Here is a 26179-nt window from a genome sequence, read left to right on the forward strand (position 1 = left end):
TAATAAGTTTGATAGCTATATATTTCCTTAGATGAATTTGGAAAGCTTGTATATATTATCATCCAAAAGATCAATACATGTGTGTTGAAAATTCCATTGTGAGCTCTTGAAATAATTGTTCTTCTATAAGGTGGTCATAAGTTAAGTCTCTATGTATTATAATTTTTATGGATAAAAAACTCATATTCATTGTTTTTGTTTTTTGAGCTCCTACTTCTATGTCAAACTATGCTTTCTATCTTAAAGGAACGCCTACAATTCTCTTTAGACCTTCCCTCTAGAATAGAAACATATATAATCCATTTAAAATATGAGTAAAGTTAAATATAGTTTTAGAGTTTACAAGTCCTGTGTAATCCTTTTAAAAATAGCGAGGAGCTAGCAAGCTTTGTACTAACTTATATATTTTAAAACTGTATAAATAATTTTTTTTAAAGTAGACGCATTTAAATAAATGCTATCTATTTCAAGTGAAATGGTGAGGATGCTATTTCCTCGAGGCCTCCCTACAAGGCTACAAGTGAACAACTGTTGATACAGTTGTTCATGTGGTAGCCACAACAAAGACAAAATATAAAATACACTACAAAGGAAAGAAAAAGAAAATCGGGGCCTCCTATGTATTCACTTCTGACAGTCATCGGCTAACGAAAAAAATGGGCTGATACTCTCGTATGCACAAACAGCGTAGATAATGATGATTCAAGACATTTCAAGCACCCTGTGCTTCCAAGAAGGCATTGAATTCTTCCCTGGCCTTGCGCAAACGAGGTGTAATGCAAGAAGCTGGTGAGGTTGGGTGTGATTTAGGGGATGATGTAGAAAAACGAACATGGCGCGGTGATTCATCTGATTTCTTGGCTGCTGCTCTTGTCGAACTATTCTTGAGAATGCCTTTCTGATCTTTATCAAATATGAAAGCTGCTGTAACTGGTGAATGTGCATCATTGACGTTAGCTCGGATTAACTCCAATGGCAGATCAAAGTAGAGATTCTTGGAGTCATCATCAGGGTCGTGTGTTACTGCTGATGAAGCCCAAGACCCACATTCGAATTTTTCCAAGGAAACTGTCCTGGATATCACATTTTCATTCTCTGTTTCTACCTTTCTTGCTCTTACTGGCTTTACCTTGCTAAAGCCTGGCAAGAACAGGCACATGGCACCACATTTAAACTCCTTATCACCAGCATCCATGCACCTCACCTTCTTGTTAATATCTTTGCTAGATTCAGTAGTCTTGGAAATGCTGGCGTAGTACCTATTATCATATTCAGAAACATCTGGTTTTATAAGCCAAAAGTCCAAATCGTCCGATGGGGTGTGTGTTCTTCCATCTGCGGATTTGCTCCGTCGTAAGTTCACCTCTCTTTGCAGCATCAGATGATTGTCCGCTGCAGAGTGCTGGCGGGCCAGATTACTGACTCTTCGAGGATTTTCTTTCGTTTCATTCCTTAATTTCTTCTTCAGAATTGAGCTGAATCGAGGAGAGGAGTTGGCTGAGTTTGGGAGGCTGAAGCTTAAGAACTTGGATTTTGCAGGTGGTAGAGGTGGCGGAAGCGACATCATATTAAAGCTCGCCTTTTTAAACGATGATCCTTTCAAGGAAATAGGATCCACCAAAATCTGCTTTTCCTTCTGCATGCTCTCCTTTTCAACCAAAAGTTTGGGTTTCTCCACAGGCAAGAACTCGAACTCATAGGGAAGATCAGGATGAAAATCAGAGTACTCTACCCGAACTTCCTTGTAGAATTCCTCACGTTCAGCTGTCACATGGACATGGACGTCAACTTCAACTCCAACTCCATTGTAAATGCCACGTGTTTGTTGGGAGCAGTGTTTTGAGATGGGAAGAACTGCATCTGAAGTTGGAAGCGCCATGGTGAAAGATGCAGATTGTGAGGCAGAATTGATGGACTGGACTACTTAAAAGGAGGAAGAAGACTCGTGGGTAAGTTAGGACGTGCTCAGCATATTCATCAACTTCTCGATAGTGATTTCCACGTTCTCCTGCCTTCTTTGTTTAGTTAGATAAGCCTTAAGACACATCTAAATATAATGCCATATTTTCTTTGGGGTAACTTCAACAATAATTCACCTGAGAACGTGCCTTTTAAAAAAAATTATAAGAGCTGACTTTTGTACAAACAGAACATGGGACAAAATAGGCTTTGCATCAACAGCATCTAAGGACTAAGGATCAAACTTAAACCAATAACCAAGCCAATGACAGTTTGCCATATTTATAAAACGCGATATAAACATATTGCAGGGACAATTGACTCCAATGGAAAATGTACAGATACATAATATGTTCTCTCTGTCTCATAATGTACAGATTTCTTCCTCTCTTTTTTTCAGACCACAAGGTAACCTTAACATAGAAAATACAAACAAAAAAAATAAATGAATAAAAGAACCTTTTGTTTTTCGAAAAATGGGCGTGTATTATGGAACAAGAATAATAAGATATTTCACTTGGGGCCGAAGGAGCGATAGATTTACAGCATGCATGGTATTGCTCTCCATTTGGAGAAAACGGGGATGAAGAGGGAAAACAAAACATATTATTACAGCAATGACATGATTACCAGAAATATACATTTAATCTAATGATTCTGATGTCCGTGCTCGTGCAAGGACCTCTAGCAAGAATCATAGACTATACAAAATGGCAATACAATATCTACTGGAGAGAATTAAAAAACAAAATCAAGACCACTGAGATACCAATGATGACTGGAAATGCGGTGACCAGGTAAAGTGCTCCATAACCCTGCAAGAAACGAAGCTTTCTAGGTAAATGTTTCCAGGATTAGCTAACACAAAGTCACTATCAAAGCTTCTCAACTTCATATTTCACAAGGCAATTCCCTAAGCTCAGTGCACTCCTCATAAGAATAAGATGATTGTGAAGCTATGTTTTAACATGTTACTGGTGTTGCCAGTTAGTTACTGTTATATAGTATAATGTGCTTTTTAATAGATGCATATTGGATTTTAAAAGATAAATCAATGTCAGTGTAAGGCAAAACACCATGCACTAGAAGCTTTTTGCGGTTTAAGAGCCAATTAGCATTCCCAGATCTCATAACTTGACAATTGTGATGCTTGCTACATTAACCAGGACTGGAGCAACAAGCCCAAAATATGTTGGACCAAAAGCTGTGTCAATAGCCTAATACCAATAAGAATACTGCAATTTTTCAAGAGAAGGTAAAAGAAACAAACCACAGCTGGAGGCACTTCGGTCTCATCTTTGGCATCACTATCTTCTATCTCAGCAGCTGAATCCCAATCAAGGTTCAGTCTTTTAGCAGCCTCCTTAGGATCGATACCAGTGTCAGTGGCTTTTGCATACAAGGATTTCCTAGGCTTTGTCTTTGATGCTTCAACCTATACAAAAAAACAATAGATGGAATCATGGAAACACAATTGTTCCAGGAAATTGGTAGTAGAGTCAGTAAAATTAGCATGATACACCAGTGGTGACAGGTGAGCCATCTGGAAAATATCTGCATGATCATTTAATCTGTATGATGATCACATCAGAGGTGCTCCAACAAATAAATGCTTCCAGATGGTTCTCAGGCTTACATTTGGAACACTCTCATTAGTTAAGGCAGAATATGCAGAGTTGTAAGGAAAGTTAAAACAAAAAATGTGTATCAAAATAACAAACAATAATGTATTTTGGAAATTCAGGTGGCATCATGTTTTGGACCTTAAAAAAGAGCATAATTCTTAAGAATTCCTTCAGATTAGGGTGGTTAACATCTTGAATTAGATTAAAAACTGAATGCAAGCCTTTTGGAAAGTTTATCTAACTTTGGTCATCACATTAAATGTGTGTATGGTGCTGTTGATATGCATCGTCTGCCAACTTCCTCAAAGTCTGAGCTTTTGTGACTGATATTTTCTGACAGAATTTTCTTTTTTTCTTTACAAAAACCACCTTCAAGTGGCAATTCTAATATTGCTCTTGGAGGGACCAGTTGACATCACCATCGGTACCTAAAATTCTAATGTCTAGAGAAGGATTGAGGTATTACACTTCACATCTTGAACAGTAGCCCATTGTAATCTGGACCCAAAACCATAAATTAGTTGCAATGTACACCCTCCAATGAATTCTTTGATCCTTATTGGTTATGAAGTATACATTGAGGTTCAGTATTTTTATCAAATAAAATATATCTCCTATCCCTGTGAAATAGCGGGATACATATATCAGTCTGCCTTTAAGGGGTCAATATTTTGCAAAAACAGAGATTCAAACATTAACCTAATCTTACAACTACTAGAGCCTGCTTCTTGAAACAGTATCAACATTCAGGTTCAAATTTCTTCTACAGACCCCCAACTCAGATAATTTTAGCATTTTAGCTGCATGCATTAAATGATGGAGCCTGGAAGTGAGTGAAAATTATGTAAATGTCATTTAATATCAAAGAAAAAGCGCACAGCATGCTTGCAAGAAGCTTTCAAACAATTTTGATCTCTAATAACAAGAATGTCATACGCTTAAGTTACAATAGTACCTCTAAGTTAGGCCATTGAGCCATTTCCTCGGCTAACAACTTAAGAGCAACACGATCTTTTGGTACTTTTCCTTCATTCACCTAGTACATTAAACAATTGCACCATGAGTTGTACCAATAAATTGAATAAGTTTCAAACTCTGTCAGCACTTCACATGTGTCAAAGAAAAACCATCTCTTCTCATTCTACGGTAGTGAGAAGGTGAAAATGTCAATGCAGAGAGATCAATAACACTTCAACAACACAAATATATTGGAGAAAATATGATATATAGAAAGGATGGTAAAGAGTAACATCAATGAATATAGCACTAGATATAACTACATGTCTTGGAATATATATGACTGAAAACAAGTGACCACGTGACATGCTTTTCCTCTTGCAACAAAACTGTCCTGACTTGTCAAATTGTGAAGCTTGTACAATGAAGTATAATGCCCTTTGATTCTGTGCTCTAACTGCATTCGCAATGATGCCAATAAGGGATCTGATCAATCTTAAAAAGTTCACCCTTCAAGTCTAAACTCTTTTCTTTCCCCTTCTCATCATTATATATTGCAAGAAAATAAGTTAAATAATATACTGCTTATGAGTAAGGAACTAAAGAAATCCATCAAAGCAATTATGATTTAAACTAGAGAATTTACTAACAAAAATCCATTTCATTATTTATAGGTGCAAATATTTCAGACCCTAACAATCCTGATTTAAACAATATAATTGCTTTGGATCCTGTAGCTTGCAAATTTAGTCAACAATAAATAAAGGAAAATACTTTAGTCGCAAAGGGATTACACAAAAGTAAACCCACAAACTTTGAATAAATAAAAGAAATCATGCATTCATGGCTAGCGAACTACAAATAAAAGAAATGGCTAGAGAACCATAAATGACCATCAAGCATATGATTCTGGCTTCAGACTGGAAAATAAAAATAAAAAAAAAAAAACCAATAAAATGAGAGAGCAATAAAATATGGGAATGATGAACTGTTACATTAATTTGAAAAGAGTATCATATATTACTTAAATTAATGCTTTGCTATCAAACTTCCACAACCTAATTCAATTTAAAAAGTTGTCAAACACGATCATGGAACTATTAGAATTGTAGTACGCCTAGTTCAGTTTTTGTAAAATATGAAAAAAACAAAAACAAAACAGAAGCAAGGCTCACTTCTTCCAAAGCAGTAACTAAGTCATCCCTAGTTGGGGCATCAGGATCCTCGATCCCGAGTAATCTCCTGCGCTCAACTTCTCTTGGGTCCTCAATCATTACGGTCAACTTAACCTACATATTTAGCAACACAAAAATGAACTGAGTCAGCTCCACGCGCATGGGAAATTTAGTAGTGGGAATTCCCAAAAAAAAAAAAAAGCCCCAAAATTTACTACAACATTTAAGTTAAAGAATTAAAACCAATGGTGAGAAGGAAATAAAATATAGAGTAATAGAAGAACAAGTGTAATTGAAGTAGAAAGCTGAGTGTAATTGAAGTAAAAGAAGACTGACCTCACTGAAAAGCATGTCTCTATTTTTCTTGAGAAGCTCCAACACCTAGGGGAGACAGATGAAGTTACTATACTAAATTCTCTTCGGTACACAGAAAAATATTGTGAGAGAGAAAGAAAAACAAGAACAGACATTTTTTATTTGGCGAACGTATTCGAGGTCTAAAGGTTCTGGTGGTTCCTCAAAGTCATCTTGCTGCTCGTCCTCTTGGGTAGATGTTGTCTCTTCCTTACTGACAAGTACAACAACTCCACTCCTCCTCGGACGACGGCCGCACAAATAATGGAGTGGAAGGGCATCGCGGTGCAGCTGGTGGTGGAAATATAAGATGGGTACCGTTGGAATACGAGAAGAGGATGATGCAACAGCAAGTGGGAGTTGAAACAGTGGCAAAGCCATCCCTTCCATAATTCCGACTGAACCAGTGGCCACGACTTACGATTTTTATTTTCCCTTTTTTGTTTGTTTTTCCCCTTCACCAAACAGATATTCCGCATAGTCTTGGCCCATCCCAACTCCACCCATGGGCTGAATTGAATCAACTTCTTCGCAAGCATATGAAGCCCAGAAAGCTTGGATCTTAAGCTCAATCAACTTTTTAACCGGTCCAGTTCTCCTGCTACTTGAAGTGGAGAACTGGACTCGAGGCTGCATGGAACTTTTAAATAGAAAAGCTAGAATCTCCTCGACTGTCAAGTTCATATTGTCAAATCCCATTAAAGGTACGTCAGCGATATAGGTCGCGTTTGGATATGAAAATTATTTTATTTTATCTCGTTATAATGATTATATTATTATAATTTTTTTAAATTTTTATATAAAATATAATTAAGAGTGTAATCAGTTCAATCCAATTTTAAACATAATTTATAATCAAATCGGTATGTACCAGTTTTACATTTTTAAAAATCGATTACGCATCGGTTACTCTCCTAAATCGATACATCTAGTTTTACTGATTCCGATCTGGTTCGATCCAATTTTCCAGTTTTAAGAGCATTAGTATTAGGATATAAAATGTAATTAATATACTAATGTATATTAATATTACTAATATATTATGTATTTATCAAACGGACTATGTTGATAACTTATTAGGTCATAAAATGTTATTAATATATATATATATATTATGTTTAAAGCATTAGATCAAATAAATTTTCATGTTCAAGATTAAAATTTTATATTATAAATTATAATAACATTATATTCTATATCATTATAATTTATATTATTATATATATTATAAAAAAATTATATATAATATTAAAAAAATTATATATAATATTAAAAAAATTAATTTAAAATATATACTATAGTGAACTATCCGATTTGGTCCTAAAAAGTATAGAACTAGAATTGGACTGGTAACGATCGGTTTTGGAATTAAGGGAACCAGTCCCGAACTTAACCGGTTCAACTAGTCTGGGCTGATTTTTTGGTTTCCCGGTTAATTTTTACACCTGTAAATATAATAAATAATTCAAAATTTTCAAATGTCAAAACAATAATAATATTAAAAAATAATATTCTAATAATATATTTTCAACTTTCAACTTTCATTTTTTATCTAAAACTATCACATTTCATCTCACTATCTAAACGGATCTTACTCTCCGAGTAATTTGGTAAAAATAAATCATGAGTTCAAAATTTCAAGGAAGTTGGGATTTATGCTCATAATCTGTCCCTTGACTTAGTACTATTATGTTCTTGATGAAGTTGGGACAAAACTATCACTCAGATTTATTTTAAAATTTGTCTTAAAGGCTAGCTTAATATGATTAAAAATGTCTCAAAAAAGTATTTGCAAAGTTGCAAGTTAATGACATATACCTCACTTTACAGGCACTCCAACAGTTATCCTATGCAATAGGATTCTTTGGTTAGTAAATTTTTTTAGTAAGCAAGTAATTCCAATACAAGATTCCTAAGTGCAGTAGATGAGGGATTGAGAGAACCCCTGCTCCAAAAAATGGAAACTTGGGTACTAAACATTCAAGGAAAGGTAAAAAGAAAATATAGGGAGGAAAAATTAGGACTAACAGAGTAACATACGTCTCATTTGCTATTGGTCAGTAAACTGCAATTAGTAGTAATATCATCCAAGAGAAAACTAATTTATAAAGGTGGTTTGATTGGGAGCACCTAATAACTATTTCATGCCATTTTAAAAGACTTGAATCCTTTTGCTGGTTTTGCATTTAAAGGTACGCCTTAATTCTTAACCTCTTTTAGATCAATTCAATTACTAACGAGTTTTGTTACAAATCAGTAACTGTTCATATTACACACCCCACACTTATAGCTTTTTATAGAGTGTGAAGTGTTTTTCATAGAGTGTAAGATGTGGGATGGTGAATAGTGACTGTTGAGAAGAATTTTTCATTATTAACTTATCTCATTTTAAAAAAAAAAAATTACTAACTTATCTAAATAGGTGATAAATTAAAAATTTTCATCAATTCTTGAGTAGATCTCTTCTCCAATTACTTTCATATAAATTTCAATCATTGTTTTTAAATTCAATGGAGGGATTCTACCTCATGAGCATTTTTTTATTATTTTCAAATTCAAGTTCAATGCGTTGTTTTTGGGTGAGAAGGTCATTTGTGGGCTTATCAGTCAGAGGCTGGACACTTAATCTTAATGGGCTTCGAACTTTGGAGTCCGGCCCACAAAAGCAATCGGATTATCGTATTGGCTTTTTAGCGGGAAACCGCTTCTTTTCCCGCCACAGAGAAAGAGAGAGAGAGAGAGAGCTCTTTACCAGTTGGATCAGAGATACAGAGCTAAGGTTTGGTTTTGCCCCATCTGATTCAGAGGAGGAAGAAGAAGAAGAAGAATATGGACGGGTTTGGTGGTTACTTCGAGGATGAGAAAGCTGTTCGGGTGGAGACCATTTTCCTAGACTTCCTCAAGAGGTTTGTTCATCTTCTCCTGAGATATTTTTGTTTAATAACGATAATGATGATGATGGTGGCTAATACGAATTGAGTGCTTTTGTTTCTGTGTATGGAATGGAATGGATCGTGGATAAATGAATCAGCTTTAGACTTGGGAATTCGGTTGAGCCTTATTACGAGGCGGAGATCGAAGCAATGAAAGCCAGCGAATCCACCACCATGTTCATCGACTTCCATCACGTCATGCTCTTCAACAATCTCCTCCAAAAGGCCATTTCTGAAGAATACTTGAGGTTTTTTTTCTTTTCTATTTTCGACTTTTTTATACATTCGAAGACCTAATTCCCTAAGATAAATATCCTTGATTAATAGGTTTGAGCCGTATCTGAAGAACGCCTGCAAGAGGTTTGTGATGGAACAGAAGCCTACTTTCATAGCCGACGATAACCCTAACAAGGATATCAATGTTGCCTTCTTCAACCTCCCTCTCTGTAAGAGGTACAGCTATCTTTTGATTATTTTCAGGAAACACAACCGTTTCCAGTTTAATCTAGTTGTATATAATAATAAATAAACGATTTACATCCTAATACTTTCAACTTTGAGACACAGACAAAAGCCCATTCATTAAATAGTCTAGATAGGCTACATAAAACTCATGTAAACTTATATTGAGCAGTTGAGCTTTCTTTAATTTGTTGTAAATGCAATATGTATGTGAGCTTTGTCTTTTAAGTTTTTAAGTTGTGCTTTGCTAGGCAATCTGTTTTGATAGGAGCTGGTTGTTGTCGAAAAGTTTACATGATCTTTAGGAAAAGGAGAACAATTGAAAAATAAGTATTTTTTTTTTTTCCTTTTTCTGGGTGAGTTCTACACATGAAAATTTCACCACAACCAATAAGGGTCAGGGTGTAATGCCCTAATAAATCTCACACTGAGTGCAAAAAGCATGATAGAGGTGAATGGGTATGACAAGGATGCATTGAGTGCTAGGTCCCACATCGGTTCCTTACTAGGTAGAACCCTAGAACTCAGCTTTATAATTATTTCAAAAATAAGTATTTCAAGGAGCTCCGATTATAAACTTGATTAGTCTTTTTGGAATAATATAAGTCCATATTTTGCGCAGACTTTTTATTGGGTCTTTACAAATGATATTAGAGATGACTTAGCAACATCAGGTGGTGCACTGTTGGGGCATTCAGTACATGAGTATAATATGGGCCCTGACAAGGACATCAAGGATATGAGTGGCAGATATTTTAAGCCCCATTTGGTTTCACATATGATCTCAACCTATCTCCTCTCATCTCATCTCAACTCAACATCCAAATATCATTCAAGTACAAACAATTTTCAATTTTCAATTTCAAAATTTCAACATTTTCATCTAATCATTATCTAATCATTACATCTTTCCTAAATTTCTAAACAAAACACACAAAAAATACAACTTTTTTCAAATTGCAAAACAAAAATTATATTAAAAAATTATATTCTAACAATATTTTAATTTTATAATATTTTTATTCAACTTATTTTTTCTCTCCTTTCCCAAAAACGCATAAAACATCTTAACTCAAATTGCTTCACAAACAATCTTACTACTATTCACATATTTCTCATCTCATCTGTGTAACCAAACAAGGCCTTAATGCCCCTTAAGTCCCATGTTGAGTGGGAGGAGTATGATACAGGTGAACAAATATGATGAAAGTGCATTGAGTGTCATGTCCTACATTGATTCCTTACTAGGTGGAATTGAGCTTTATAATGATTTCAAGGAGCTCTAATTGTAATCCTTGACAGGTCCTTTAGAGTAAAAGTCTAAAAAGGACTTGTTTTTTCTTTGGGTTGTTGCAAATGATTTTTTACTTGATTGGTTTGGGGGACTACATTAAAATATTTCACGAAATAAAATTTTGTGATAATATTGTTATATAGCTACAATGGAGGACAAAGAAGACAAAGAAATAGAGCTTATAAGTCCCAGGTACTGATACATACTTCCAAAAAATCTTCCATTATTTCCTCCCACTGCGTATTATGGTGATGCCAGTCAAATCAACAATAACAATGACTCACCAAACCTTCAAATCCAAGCTGTTACTTGTACTTTGCCAATATTTGACAATGTGGGCTCAATTTTGCAGCATGAAAATAAGAAATATCATATGTATTAGTAGCAGCAACCTCATTGTCATATTCCCCTACTCATTGCAACAAGGGAAACCTATCTTATGCTAAGTTGTGTAGCAATAATTTTGGCAACAATTAGGGTGGACTCAGTACTTAAGACTTAAATAGGAATCCTAGTTGGGTATATTATTGTAAGATATGCTGTTTCTGACTGAAAGTAGATAAACCCAAAGTAGTTTCTACTTCAAGGAGTATAACTGTAACCAGTTGATATGATTGAGCGTTCAATTGTAATCCAAAAATTGATCTGGGAGAAGTGATAAAAAGCCCAGCTACATTTGTTCCCCCTTCCCCTCAGGCTCTGCCATAGACCAAAGACTGCTGCAAGTTCAATGTATTCTTTTAGTTCTTTTGACCTTAATAACATCATACGAAAGGCTATTATTTTTGTTCAATTTCTTGGTTACTAAAACAGACAAATGTGCATCTATTGAATTTCTTAATCCCAATTAGATTAGCTAAAAATTGTTTACAATTTTGTAATCCTTTATATATTCCATCTGTAGATTGAGGGAGTTAACTACAGCAGAAATTGGAAAACTAGTATCAGTGACAGGAGTGGTGACTCGCACGAGCGAGGTTCGACCAGAGCTTCTTCAAGGGACTTTCAAGTGCTTGGTTTGCGGGAACATCATAAAAAATGTTGAGCAACAATTTAAGTACACTGAGGTAGGTTATTTATTGCTTCTTAGAACTAAATATTATGATTTGGTGTTATCTGCTGACCACAATGGTGGATTTTAAGCCTAATATTATTGTGGTTTGGTGTTGATTGTGGACTTGCAGCCAACAATATGTGTCAATGCACTTTGTTTAAATAGAACAAAGTGGGCATTGCTTCAGCAAGAAAGCAAATTTGCAGATTGGCAGAGGATAAGAATGCAAGAGACTTCTAAAGAGATACCTGCTGGCTCCCTTCCTAGATCACTGGATGTTATTCTTCGCCATGAAATTGTGGAACAGGCCAGAGCTGGTGACACGTAAGATAAATTCATTTTCCTGGATCCATGTTGGGTCACTGATTTGTTTAAATGTCTTTATCTGGTTAATTCAATCATCTAAGTCGTAATTTTGCTTCATCTTCTATGCACCAATAGGGTCATTTTCACTGGCACTGTGGTTGTCATACCGGACATATTGGCATTGGCATCCCCTGGTGAGAGAGCAGAATGTCGTCGTGAAGCTCCTCAGCGCAAAGATTCTGCAGTTGGAAATGGAGGTGTGAGGGGCCTTCGAGCATTGGGAGTGAGAGACCTCTCTTATCGCCTTGCCTTTATTGCCAATTCAGTTCAGGTAGGTCATTGAGATGTCTTTATTAGATGAGATGTCAGTAACCCTGTTACTTAATTAAATGAGATGTCTTTCTATGGTCTGTGTTTCATAAATGCCGCTTTTATGCAGATTTCTGATGGTAGAAGGAATACTGACATCAGGAATAGAAAGAAGGATGCTGATGAAGATGACAACCAGCAGTTCACAGTTAGTTCATCATCCACAGTTTACTGTTTCTTACGGGTCCCTGTTTGCCTGAGATGTAGTAATTTTTATACGTAATTGGTTCATGTTGTATTATGTCTCATTAATAGAGTTCCTTTGTTGACTCTGTGATGATAAATTATGCTTCTCTTCTTTATTTTGATGTTTTATGATTCGGTTCTTTGAGAAGAAAATTACGTTGTTTATTAGGTAATGTGAACAGTGAAACCAATATACTGTATGCATCCCAAGAGGATATCTTTCAGCTGTTGTAATTCTCAGAATGTCTTTGTATGTTTGATCAGTCATTTGTCCCTGGCTCTCTCTCATCTGGTTTATACAAGTTGTTCTACTTCAATATGATGCTTGAGATTTCCTACATATATTTGGGAACCTAATCCCCAATTGTGTTTATTTCTTATTCTGCAGGCAGAAGATCTAGATGACATTCAAAGAATGAGAAATACTCCTGATTTCTTCAATAAACTTGTTGATAGCATTGCCCCAACCGTGTTTGGTCACCAAGATATCAAGCGAGCAATCTTGCTTATGCTCCTGGGTGGCGTTCATAAGTTTACACATGAAGGGATCAATCTGAGAGGGGACCTCAATGTCTGTATTGTTGGAGATCCCAGCTGCGCTAAGTCTCAGTTCCTCAAGTATGCCACTATTTCTGCATTTATCATTTCAATATTGTGATTTATAGAAATTCAACCACTTACATATGTTGTTCTATGAATTCAAGGTATACTGCAGGCATAGTTCCAAGATCTGTTTACACATCTGGAAAATCCTCATCTGCGGCTGGGTTGACTGCAACTGTGGCCAAAGAACCAGAAACTGGTGAATTCTGTATTGAGGTAACATTTAGTTTATGTTGCTCCTTTTGAAAATCCATGAATTTTTATTACACTCAGAGCCTGCATTGGGGCGACCAGAATTTAGAGACAATTTCTACAAAATGCCAAAAGTGATCATTTCTATGATTGGGTCAATAGTACTTCATTAGTTCTACTTGTTACTAGGGTTAAGAAACAAGGAGAGTCTCAGATACGACCAACAGAGATAGATGGTTATTAAGCTGCTTTGAATCAGTAAATTAAACCTATAAGCCGTATTTCGAAATCAAGTGATAAGACCTCTTAGCATAATTCCAGCAGTAAGTTTGTAGACCAAAGAATATTCTACTCATAATTTTTTTAGTCATGACTCCCAATGCAAAAAACTTCCACTCGTTCTGTGACTGTACTCTGCTAAAAATTAGGGAATCATATGCAAGTAGTCCTGGCAAGGACTTGAATTTTGTAGTGGCGATGCTTGTCAATCATCAAGCTTGCAAGTCTTTTCTCAATTATACTGTCTCGAGTATCAAGCTTTGTAGGGAAAAATAATATTTTCTTATCTAAGAAATCTAGATCAAAGCACTATTTGTACAATGGGAAAGTGCCGACTTCCAGCTCTTCAAAGGATGTGGAAAGAACTTTCAACTAAAATCACATGAACAAGATGAGTATACTAGTTTTAGTTATAACATGGAAAAGCTATTGGCAGTCTTAATCTGAACTTGATATTTTTTGAAAACACTGCATAAAAGAAATACCCAAAGCATTTCTTGTTTGGATGTGCGATATTTTTCTCAGTTTTGGGATATATAAATTCCAAGTGTAAGCCATCCTTAAATTTTTTCTTACTTTTTCCTTGTATATAATCTCTTTGCATAGCCGCCCCCCCCCCCCCCCCCCCCCCCCCCCCCCCCAAAAAAAAAAAACCCTAAAAATTGCCTAATATATCTCATCTGATTTTATCCAGGCTGGTGCACTGATGCTTGCTGACAATGGCATTTGTTGTATTGATGAATTTGACAAGATGGACATCAGAGATCAGGTGCTTTATCTTTGTGGTTTATTTAAATCAGCTTAGGATACTATGCATAGACAATTTCACATGTCTGATTTATTAATGAACTTGAAGGTGGCAATTCACGAAGCCATGGAACAACAGACGATAAGCATTACAAAAGCAGGAATACAAGCAACACTAAATGCTCGGACATCAATTCTTGCTGCTGCCAATCCCACAGGGGGGCGCTATGACAAGTCTAAACCACTCAAGGTGAGACGATTGTTGCAACTGATGAGTGTTTCCAACAGTGCATGGGTTTTTGTCCTAGTCTTTCACCCCAGTCCACTGTTAATGCTTGAGGAAAATGATATCTTTGCCTTACAGTGGTGTGACCAATTAATGTTGATGTATTTATTAATGAGGATTAATCTCATTATATGTTTTCTTTCCAGTATAATGTGGCTCTTCCTCCTGCCATTCTCTCAAGATTCGATTTGGTATATGTTATGATTGATGACCCAGATGACCAAACTGACTATCATGTTGCTCATCACATTGTAAGAGTACATCAAAAGCGCGAAGAGGCACTCAGCCCTGCCTTCACAACAGCAGAGCTAAAACGTTATATTGCATATGCAAAGACTCTGAAACCCAAGGTCTGGTATATATTTTTTTATATAATCAGCAGGCAGTTATTTTGTCTTGAAAAGCTTTTTTGTCAATGTAGTTTGCCTCCTAACAGAGTCTAGAATAATGCAGCTAAACTCAGAAGCCAGGAAACTGTTGGTGGACTCTTATGTTGCTCTCCGAAGAGGTGATACAGCTCCTGGTAGTAGAGTTGCTTATCGCATGACAGTTAGGCAGCTGGAGGCACTGATAAGACTGTCAGAAGCGATTGCCCGATGTTATTTGGAAACTCAGGTGCTTAAACTTTTTGGCTACTTATCCATCTGCATTGACATTGTTACGCATTTCCGCGTTAGACTTCATGGATTTTTTTTTTTTTTTTTTTGGTAGGTACAACCACGTCATGTTCGTTTGGCAGTGAGATTGCTAAAAACATCCATAATCAGGCAAGAGAATGATGAAAATGTGTCAATGGTCCTCTTTATCAATCTCTCATAGTAATTGTAATGGCCATAATGTTAATTACTTTGCCATGCAGTGTGGAGTCTAGTGAGATTGATCTGTCAGAGTTTCAAGAAGTTCGTGATGATGGTAATGGTGGTGATGGAAATGATGGCACCGGCCAAGATGATGCTCAACCAAGCAACTCTGCAGCTGAGCCAGCTTCTGGGAATGCCGGTGAGATCATATCGCCAGTGCTGCTTTTTTAGATCATTTTTTGTTTGAACTTTTATGTTAGTGACCAATCTGTTCATTTTAATTGGTTTATGATGGCCCAGAAAGTGGAGAAGATACTGGAAATCGCCAAGGGAAGAAACTTGTGATTACTGACGAGTATTTTCAGAGGGTTACCCAAGCTCTAGTCATGCGCCTTAGACAGCATGAAGAAGCTGTAATACAAGAAGGTAGACCGCATGCTCCCTTTGCCATTAATTGCTTTAATATATCAAGTTTTGACCTGAAAATTGTACCATAAGAGTTTTGCTGGATATTGTTACTTCAAGTTCAATATATAAGATTTTAGTATGTATAATGTATGTATGTGCGCGCATGTATTGTGTGTAGAAAATCTTAATTGCAACGTATTTTGAGATTGGACCTGAGATGCAGATTTGGAAGCTCCGGTTGATAAGAACCATGCTGCTACAGAAGTAATTCATGATTTGTTTTTTGTCATTTTAGTTCATTGCTTTGAAACATGCTGTGGACTTTGTTTTTGCAGGGACTGGATTGGCTGGAATGAGGCAAAGGGACTTGATCCAATGGTATGTTGCACAGCAGAATGAAAAGAATAACTACAGCTCTATGGAGGAAGCAGCAAATGAAGTATCCAAGATTAAAGCTATCATCGAGGTAACTAATAATCTTGCATCCTGCCAAGTATTTTTTGGATCATTTTAATCATCAAATGCTTTTGGTACAGAGTTTGATACGAAGGGAAGGCCATTTGATAGTGGTAGATGACGGTAGGCAAGCTGCAGAGAGCGAAGCTGCAGAGCAGCCATCATCTGTATCTAGAAATGACAGAATTTTAGTTGTTGCTCCAAATTATGTCATAGATTGAGTCAGCAAATTTTTTAAAAGCAGTAACCAGCTCATCTAGTACTCAAAAGTTAGCCTTCTGTACTGCAGCAAATTCGCCTTTCCGTTACAATCGGTGGATCCATTACTGCTTAAACTTTGATGGTTCCATCAACAGCCCAGCACGGGTCTCGGCCAGCTATTATACTAACGAAGGGAAGAATGGTTGCCCGAGTGAGTGCTTGGTGTACAACTGTATGTTATTCAAAATACTGGTGTTTCAATGGTTTGTTGCTGCTACTGGTGCAATAGTTGAATTTTATTTTCCTTTAATCTGCTGTAACCTGGTGTGTAATAAAATATTCTTGAAGCCTAATTTAATTCTGAGTTGCTACTTGAATTTGAACTCCATGACCATGGGATATGGGTGTTGAGTTCATTAATTTGCTACTACTTTTTCTATATCATTTAGTTTGAACTGGAGAGTGTTCAGATTATGGAGCTTGAAATTGCACCTCAATTTCTTTGAACAGACTAAATTACATTATATAGTATGGCATGCATTCATATCCAAAACCAAATCATATATATTGACTGACAGGCACATAGTAAATATATATATATATATATATATATATATATATATTTATTTAGATACTTTGTGACAAAGTCGATCGAGGTTATCTTTGAATTGTCTTCTGTGAATTAAGACATGCTGATTGTTCAAATTTATATTCATGAATTCACGATTTCACTCTGTTTTTTCCTCTAGAAACTTTTATTTTTTCCTATTTTTTCAATTTAATAATAATCCATATTTTCTATGCTCCAGCCGACTTTTTGTTCGCATGTGCAATACATTGTATGAAACTCAAGATCCAGAATTGTACCACCTAGATTTTGTCTTGTTAAGCAGTAGGATGGAAAGAGAACTGCTTTAGATATAAAAAAAAATTATATAAAAGTATGCCTTTTATGGGGTTTGTTAGATCTGTTTTATAATGAAAGTAATTTTATAATTTAACGTATTACGTCAAGTTACGTTAATTTGTAATTTATTTTTGTGTAATATTTTTACGGTTAAAGTATTTTCCGGATGAAAGATATTGAGTTTCGTAGCGAGTAATCAGCTAACATAATATTCAAGCAATTTTTCTGTGGTTGAGAGTTTGCTACACCATATATATCACTTTTGAAAACTACCATAAATATTAGGATGAATGGTGAATATTAGCTAGGTTGGTAAATTTTCCTTCTTTTTAAAAAAGAAAAAATACCAAATACTGATCATCTAATCTGATATCATTTTAAAAATGCCAACGCGGCAAATATTTCAAAATTGGATAAGAATATGAAAGAAAATTGAAATAGAAGGCTTTTATCACAATAATTACTATCATTTTCAGGATGACAGAGAATCCATTAACATGTCATTGTCGGAAGAGTTCTCCACTCAAACGCTAAACTACGTCATCCTTGTTTCATTAATTGCCTTTTACCAAAACAACAAGAGGAACAACAACTAGGAATAATCTGTAGTTCTCTGAAATGATGCAGACTTCTCATATTTTATATATGAGTATTGCTGCAGCTATTTAAAAAGAAATTTATAAAAAAAAATTATAAATTAAAATAGTTTGATATGATATATATTCATATTATAATAAAAGTATTTTTATAATTTAATATATTATATTAAGATTCGTCGTTTTGAAAATTTACTTTTATAGAATCTCTTTATGGTTAAAATATTTATCTTTATATATATATGTATAGACATCATTCATAACTAGCAACAATAATAACATTGCTGCTCCACCATATTTATATCTTGGAATAACTTATTTGACTAATATATATATATATATATATACACACACAACTGGCCAGCTTAATTTTATCTTCTTTTGTGATGTAAGCCGTCTTATATTAATTAAAAAAAAAAAAAGATAACTAAAAATGAATCAAGAAATACACCCATGCATATGAAGTTGGAAAACTGAATTATTATACAAGTTCATGATTAACGACCTTCTTAAATCACAAGACACGATTGATATGATGATCAAGATCATCATAAAGTTAGTAGCTAGGTTGGTTAAATTAATGCCAGTAATATTCTTAATTAAATCTTAAGATAGATAGATAGATGAAGTTAATTAATTAAAAGTGGGCCTACCTATATATATAGGTTAGGTTTTATGAGCTTTAAGTACTTTGATCAAGGTTGGTTAAATCTCTCCAGATAGATGACCCCAGTACTAGAAGGAAGCAAATTAAAGATGACGATAAGTACTCTTTGTACGTAATCGCGGAATGCGTTAGGGTCGGATAATTATTTTTAAAAAAAATAATAAATATAAGATTTACATAAAAAAATATATATTAATATTTATAACAGACATTCATTAATTATAATTAGTAATTACAAATTCATATGTTTGTCAAATATAACATATGAATAAGTATAGAGTACGTAGTCATTACAAAGTAAATAGCACAAGCATTTTTCACATGAGAAAGATAAGAATATACCAAAAAGTAGAGGACAAATAAAAAAAAGTGAAAATACAGAAAATCAACAGCAAGCGAGGTCACATGAAGTCAAAAAAAAAATACAACCAATAGATTTATCTGGAAGAAAATATGAAAACAACATAATATAATAAAGTTACAATTAAATTTATTAAATGACACTATATTCGCACATTAACAATAATGATAAATACAATAAATGGAATGGATATTTCTAAAATTTAAGTTAAATACAATATAATACTGTAGAAAATGACCTGAATTTTTTTTTAGGTCTGAAAATTTTGTTGTTTTTTTCTTTGTCTTTATATATTGTTTTCTTATATTAATCAATATGAATAATTGTTTTTTTAATTATTAAACTTGTTTATCAATAAATCATATTATATAAAACTATATCAAACACATTAAGGAATTTAATAGATATGTGTGTTTATCTAAATTTTTAATAAAATGTACTTTGAAAATAGGTTACTTAAGTTTTTAGAAAAAATATCTTCCTATTTTATGGAAATTTATAATCATAGTAATAAAACAATTTGTTTTTTTAATTACAAATGATGTTACCAGCAATAACAACATTAACACTGTTATTAATATTAAATTTATTACTAATATATAAATTAATATTTGTCCATTGATACATTGTTATTAATATTTAGTAATTGATATGATATGTCCAAAATAATTTCTTTATTATTAGACTATATTAAATAACCTCACATCAAATATATTAAGTGATTTTTTTTCCGGTAAATGTCTTCTTTTTTCTCCTTCAACGGGACAGTATATCAATTTCTCTTTGCAGTTTTTTTTAGATTTTTAAAATGTTTTTTATAGAAAAATTTATATAAGATTTAATAAGAATGATATTTGTAAAATTTACATATAATTTTTTTCTATTAATAATATCGTTTGATCAGTTGTCATTTCTTATGGCAAATTACTGACGTTGCACGAATTTAACGGACAAATCTAAGAATTAAACAACAATGTATCAAACATACAGATATACATGCATTACATGCGAAAATATAAGCATAGATGATATAGTAATTATTTATATTTAAAGCATGAAAAAGAAACATTTATTTAAAAAAAAAAAAAAAAACTCTAAACGGGGCATTAAATTAATTATTCTAAATAGTGCATATGAATAAACAAAATAAATATTACAAAATAAATATGAAAAACATACTTTAAATAAAAGCGATAAAAAATACTGCAAAGTAGAGGAGAAATAAATGAACATTAGAAATAGCACAGATGAGCAAGCAGTGAAATGTTGTCGAGCAAGATAAGAACAAAACCAGCTCATCTATGACAAATAACATATAAAGAAACAAAACATAATAAAATTAGGATTTGATTTATTGAACTATAATAAAATATTAAGAATAACAACATACATAGACCTATTTGGATTTATAAATTATTTCATCTCATCTCATCATTATAATTTTTTTAAATTTTTACACAAAATATAATAAACAATTCAAATTTTTCAAATCTCAATTCAAATAATTTTAAATTATAAAATAATAATAATATTAAAAAATATCTTTTATAATTTTTATCTTTTATCTAAAACTATCTCATTTCATCTCTGAATACGATCCCATATATAGCAGATATATATTTACTCCCTTACAACCTCTTCTCTCTCATAATCCCAACCTTCCAGAGTCTTCTTTCTCACCTGGTTCTGTGTCCTCTCTATCTTCTGTCTCTCTGTCTCTGTGTTTTGCTTTTCCTCTCAGTGAACGTTTTTCTTCAGATATGGGGTTTTTAATCTTTTTCGTTGTTGCTGTATATTGAGTATTTTTATTTCTTGTTTGTTTCAACATGCACGTTTTTCTATTTCCCTCTTAGTTATAATTTTTTAAATAAAATTTCTTATTTATTGTTCTTCATTTTCTATATTGGGTTCTAATGTTTTTTTAGTTAGATATACATGTTCTTCTGCGGTTTTGTTACTCGATATGAAGCATAATTTTTTATTTATAGTAACAATTCATTTATTTATTTTTTACAGTTAACTACTGCATCTAAATAAATAACTGAATAAATAATCAAAAATATTTAATTCAGAAGAATGAACATAAGAAAGCATACCAGAAGGACTGAGGAGCAAAGAAACAGATTTGGTGCAAGCGATGAAAATAAATGGTAATTTAATAAGAACAATAGGGAGAAATTTGGGAGAAACGCTGACAAAAAGTAAGGGCAAAATCATAAATATGCGATTAAAACGCAAGGTTAAAAAGGGAAGTGATGGATACAAATAATAAAAAAGGAAAACATAAGGGCAAAACCGTAATAAAGCAAACAAAAGGTAACAGAGGTTAAGGACAGAAGGGGAAAACAAATACAAATGCAGGGGCAAAATCATCAGAAACAACAAAACTCAGGGCAGAGTGGCATAATAAATACAAAAGCAGGGGTAAATTTGATAGAAAAATTATCGGCATAAATGTTAGAACTGAGGTACAGAAACGGAAAAAAAAAAAAATTTGAGAGACAAAATTGGTAGAAAAGAGTTATACGAGAATTAAATTTAGATAGATCATGAAATAATAATAAGATAATATAAATTAAAATGATAAATAAATTTTTTCTTAATAATATTATATATAGCTGCGCATGCATGCAAAATTATGATCTGATCCGTAATTAAATTGGCCGGCAGCCGTTGGCTGCATGTACGTACTACGCACGAAGTAGTTATTCCGATCGATGAATGGATCGATCATTCCCGTGTATTCTTTGTGATGATAACACGTACATACGTATATTTTGTTTCATCTTTGAGACCTGATAATTCCTTTCTCCTGAAAGCTGACGCATACATATACACACACATATATATATATATATATATATATAACTTTGATATTATCATCTTCGTACATCATATATCATATATATTTTAATTTTATTGTTATTAAATTGATTAAATTTTTTATTCATTATCTATATACCACATATTTAATAAGAAAAAAATTAAAAAATTATGTGACATGTTTGATATAAGGATGATTAATAAAAATTTTCCCTTATTTTTTTTTTTAACCCAACTACCATGTGATGCATCTGGGACATGATATAAAGGATCATATATCATAGTACTCATGATTGATCCATATTATATGCGAGCGCGCGCATATATATATATATATATATATATATATATATATATATATATATATATATATATATATATATGTAATATCTATGTGTGTGTGCAGGATGATTGGTCCAGCCGATGGTCCAGGTTTGAAATTAGAATCATGCATATATAATATCTCAAACTCCAACAATGAATTATAAGGAGTCTAGAAATATTATATGGACATATATATATATATATATATATATGTTTTACTAAAATTTTAAAGTAGTTATAACTAATTCATGAAAAGTATATCAACTACAAAAATAAATTCATAATTAATTGATATGATTTTATAATATGATACATTATATCTACTATATAATAAAAATAATTTTATAATTTAACATATCATTATCAAATCACATATTCAATTCTTCAATTTCCTTTTATAGGATTTTTTATGACTAAAATATTTCTATAACTAAATAATATATATAGGTTGACAGGTAGAGCTAGGCATGCAACTGCCTAGCTCTACCTGCTTTTGATTTAGCTAGCATTATTAAAAGTTCAATCCGTTCATCATTTCACTAATTATATAAAAAAAAAATTAATCACCAATCTTGCATTTAATAATTGTAACTATATATAGCGCATCATGAAATTAAATACATGCATGATTGCAGGAGCCGGTTATAAATACGTCGAGAGCTTTGAATTTTTTCTTTCTTATTTTTAAGAGCAATGTTACGTGCAGTCTTCAAGTAGGAATTACATTATAAGTTTAGTTAATTTTATCTTTAAATTTTTTTAAATTATAATAATATCCTTATCAAAATAATTTTTTTTCTATTTAATGAAGGGCTTACATATGCAGTTCCCAAATGGGGACTGCAAATAAAATTTCTCTATTTTTAATAATATTTAAAACCTTAACTAATTTTATCTATTTCTTAAATTAGCCTTAAATATATAGATTAATATATATGAAACGTAGTACGTACCTATTTGTTCCCATATGTTTAAGGATTGAGATAAGATGATTTATAAATGAGAAATAATGTTTGCAGTTGTGGAGAGCGTAAGTATCGTTCAACTGCTTTGAAAAAATAAGTAAATACGAGACCTACATAAAAAAAATTAATTTTTTAATAATGGACTCTACTCTTTTTCAAAACGATTGCACGACCCTTATGCATTCTATGATTGTATGTAGTATTACTTTTTGTGAATAATAATGAAATGGCTTGAGAATAGTAGTTGAATAGTTTGAGTTAATATGTTTTTATGAGATTTTGAGAAATGAGAGAGGAAAAGTTGAATAAAAATATTATAAAGTTAAAATATTATTACATTATAATTTTTGTTTTGGGATTTGAAAAATCATTTTTTATATTTTGTTTAAAATTTTAGAAAAGTTGTAATGATTAAGTAATGATTGGAGGTCTTTGCTATCCAAACCAAGGGTGAGCACTGACTTAATCGAACTTCAAATTCGAACTGCGACTTGTCAGAGCTAACGGAGTCAGATTTGGGCTTTCGTTTTTTTTTTCATATTTAACTCATTTTTAAAAATGTGGGCTTTTAAATTTGAATTTTTCCAAAAAATTAAAAATTAAATCATTTACTGCTAATTTATTTCTATACTAATATATAACTTATTTTTATATTAGATGTATACTATAATGTTTAATTACATGTTATCATACTATAATATTATATATTATTTTTAGTGTCTAATTACATATTATTATATTTTAGTAAATTAGTATTATGTGTATTATACTAGACTTATTAGTTATTTCTATACTAGTGTCTAATTTATTTATATAAGACTTATATTATAATATCTAATTACGTACATGTTATTATACATCAGTACTGCTTGTTATTATAGTAATGTCTAACTTATTTATAACTTAATTATTTACTAAACTTTCTAGTATCTAATTACATGTTATTTGTGGTTCCCTCGACCCCCACGTATTATTTTTGTGGAGTTTGTGACACCGGGATGTTGACCACATGGATCACGCACCCCAACAACCAGTGCTCAGAGTGTGTACAATATGCAATAAATATACAAAATAATATTCGCAGCGGATAAATAAAAAAGTCTTTCTTTATTAAGTACCAGAATTGTTCAAAAACAGTAAAATAACTTTACAATAATTATACAGTCATCCAACAGATAAATTAAAGACAGGAAATAACATAAAGGAAACAAATCTCATAACGCTGAACAATATCTCAACAACTCAGACCTCCGGCGGAGCTGATCCCTCAGGTTCATACTCGGGCTCTGCGTCAGACTCTACGGCACCATAAGACAGAACCGTAGGGTAAAACACCACAATGAGATTATGACATCTCAGCAAGTAATTAATCAAAACAACATCCAGGAGACTTAAAACATATAATATATTCACGCGTCCCCATACAGACAAATATTGCAGAAAACGAAACCACATTCTTTTTCCCAAAAAAATACCCTTTTAATACTCATGCCTAAAATCCCAATTTTGGCCCAATCATAATTATTACAAAATTAAGCATGCACCATGGTCTCCCCTATGGATCGTCCGCACACCCTGGCTCTCATCATCACATCACGGGTAACGTCCGTACATGAGACTTCATAACGAGTGATGCCCAGTTCCGCGCCCAACGCGTACACAGCCAAGCATCCTCTAACCCCGCCAGCCAAAAGGTCACGGAATCGGTATGAGAGCGTTACCGTCTCGTCCGTTCCCGTCGTCGCCCTGCGACAACTCAGGAGACGTCATGTTAGTCTGTTACGCTCCCGAGTGACCAGAGGAGCTCTACCGAGATAATGCCCTATCTCGACTTGGAGTCGTGATACACACACACCCACATATTCAGTCACTATTCTAAACAGACAGCGTGACATCACATCACAATTTATTAAAGACAATAAATATACATTACAACAGTTTAATGGAATACATTTAAATAACTCATTTACAATTTCACAAATTACAAAAATACAGTTTACAACCAACTACAAGCGTCATCCCGTCCTCCAATTCGGCCCAAAGCTCAATTCCAACAACCCAATAAACATCCCAACACTTCAACGGCCCAAAGCCCATTTCTAACAAACCAACAAATCAATAGTTTACAAATGATAATTATAACAATTTCATATTAAAACTGGAAAATTACATACACGAAAAGAGAAATAAATCTGGAAGATCAAGCGAAAGGGGTGTTGCTCAAGCTGACAGCACAACGGCGGCAACAATGATTTCAAGAATAAAACAGTGACTTTTCTAGTGGGTTTTCTCTCAAAAGAATTCGATCTAAGAAAAATGATGAGAAACTCAACTCACAGCAAGTTCTCACAATTCACCAAAATAAACCGATTGAAATTCCAAATTTTAGAACAAAACAAAGCACGACCAAACTTCAAGCTCTCGGATTCACCAACAAAAACATAGAACAAAACTCAAATCAACAAGAAATGAAGATGGTTTAGACAAGAGAGGAAGGAAGAGGAACTCGGAAGAAATAAATTGCAGAAGTTGTGGCCTATTTATAGGCCAAGTGTGGCGGTTTGAAGTGCCATGTGTCGCACGGGTAGAAGAAGGGTGAAAACGGTAGCACAAGCCGTGGAGGAGAAGGAGGCTAAGGCGCGGACGTGTGGCACGGCAGCTGGACAGCAACTTTTCAGAGTGCACTGTCGCACGACACGGAGAAGAAAAATGAAAAAAGAGGTGGAAGATGGTGGCCGCGTGGAGCAGCAACTGGACAGCGAGTCCTCGGAGCCGCAACTGAGCGACACGGAACTGCCATAGAAAGGTGGTGGTGGCTCACAGCAGCTGTTGGAACAAGAAGGGAAAAGAAGAAAATAGAATAAAGGAGAAGAAGAGAAGAAGTCACACG

General features: G+C 33.5%; 3 protein-coding genes across 3 annotated transcripts; 1 reads left to right on the forward strand and 2 right to left on the reverse strand.

Annotated features, from left to right (window-relative positions):
- Positions 1 to 467: 467 nt before the first annotated feature.
- Positions 468 to 2389, reverse strand: LOC121264519. The gene has a single exon (XM_041167736.1). It carries the CDS (start codon positions 1877 to 1879, stop codon positions 713 to 715), a length of 1167 nt encoding a protein of 388 aa, XP_041023670.1. The 5' UTR covers positions 1880 to 2389; the 3' UTR covers positions 468 to 712.
- A 154-nt stretch (positions 2390 to 2543) lies between these two features.
- LOC121264520 (ycf3-interacting protein 1, chloroplastic) lies at positions 2544 to 6519 on the reverse strand. Its single transcript, XM_041167737.1, has 6 exons — positions 6185 to 6519; positions 6053 to 6097; positions 5717 to 5830; positions 4540 to 4620; positions 3230 to 3394; positions 2544 to 2774 (listed from the first exon to the last, which is right to left on the reverse strand). Exons 1-6 carry the CDS (start codon positions 6458 to 6460, stop codon positions 2685 to 2687), a joined length of 771 nt encoding a protein of 256 aa, XP_041023671.1. The 5' UTR covers positions 6461 to 6519; the 3' UTR covers positions 2544 to 2684.
- Positions 6520 to 8790: 2271 nt separating this feature from the next.
- On the forward strand, positions 8791 to 17034 carry LOC121264521 (DNA replication licensing factor MCM6). Its single transcript, XM_041167738.1, has 18 exons — positions 8791 to 8976; positions 9102 to 9251; positions 9331 to 9456; positions 11664 to 11826; positions 11944 to 12137; positions 12255 to 12450; positions 12559 to 12636; positions 13063 to 13292; positions 13379 to 13493; positions 14443 to 14517; positions 14605 to 14745; positions 14928 to 15131; positions 15235 to 15396; positions 15493 to 15548; positions 15641 to 15780; positions 15882 to 16007; positions 16325 to 16455; positions 16526 to 17034. The coding sequence occupies exons 1-18, from the start codon at positions 8900 to 8902 to the stop codon at positions 16664 to 16666; spliced, it is 2505 nt and encodes an 834-aa protein (XP_041023672.1). The 5' UTR covers positions 8791 to 8899; the 3' UTR covers positions 16667 to 17034.
- The last annotated feature ends 9145 nt before the right edge of the window (positions 17035 to 26179 follow it).

This window comes from Juglans microcarpa x Juglans regia, chromosome 5D, assembly GCF_004785595.1.
Source record: "Juglans microcarpa x Juglans regia isolate MS1-56 chromosome 5D, Jm3101_v1.0, whole genome shotgun sequence".
Lineage (NCBI taxonomy): Eukaryota > Viridiplantae > Streptophyta > Magnoliopsida > Fagales > Juglandaceae > Juglans > Juglans microcarpa x Juglans regia.

Excerpts from the sequence above, each read along its gene's own strand:
- LOC121264520 (XM_041167737.1), bottom strand. The coding sequence starts at position 6,460 with ATGGAAGGGATGGCTTTGCCACTGTTTCAACTCCCACTTGCTGTTGCA. Across the intron at positions 3,395-4,539 it reads CTCAATGGCCTAACTTAGAG|GTTGAAGCATCAAAGACAAA; the intron begins GTACTATTGTAA and ends TTTTTTGTATAG. Across the intron at positions 2,775-3,229 it reads CCGAAGTGCCTCCAGCTGTG|GGTTATGGAGCACTTTACCT; the intron begins GTTTGTTTCTTT and ends CGTTTCTTGCAG.
- LOC121264519 (XM_041167736.1), bottom strand. The coding sequence starts at position 1,879 with ATGGCGCTTCCAACTTCAGATGCAGTTCTTCCCATCTCAAAACACTGC.
- LOC121264521 (XM_041167738.1), top strand. The coding sequence starts at position 8,900 with ATGGACGGGTTTGGTGGTTACTTCGAGGATGAGAAAGCTGTTCGGGTG. Across the intron at positions 13,494-14,442 it reads CTGGTGAATTCTGTATTGAG|GCTGGTGCACTGATGCTTGC; the intron begins GTAACATTTAGT and ends GATTTTATCCAG. Across the intron at positions 15,132-15,234 it reads CAAAGACTCTGAAACCCAAG|CTAAACTCAGAAGCCAGGAA; the intron begins GTCTGGTATATA and ends AGAATAATGCAG.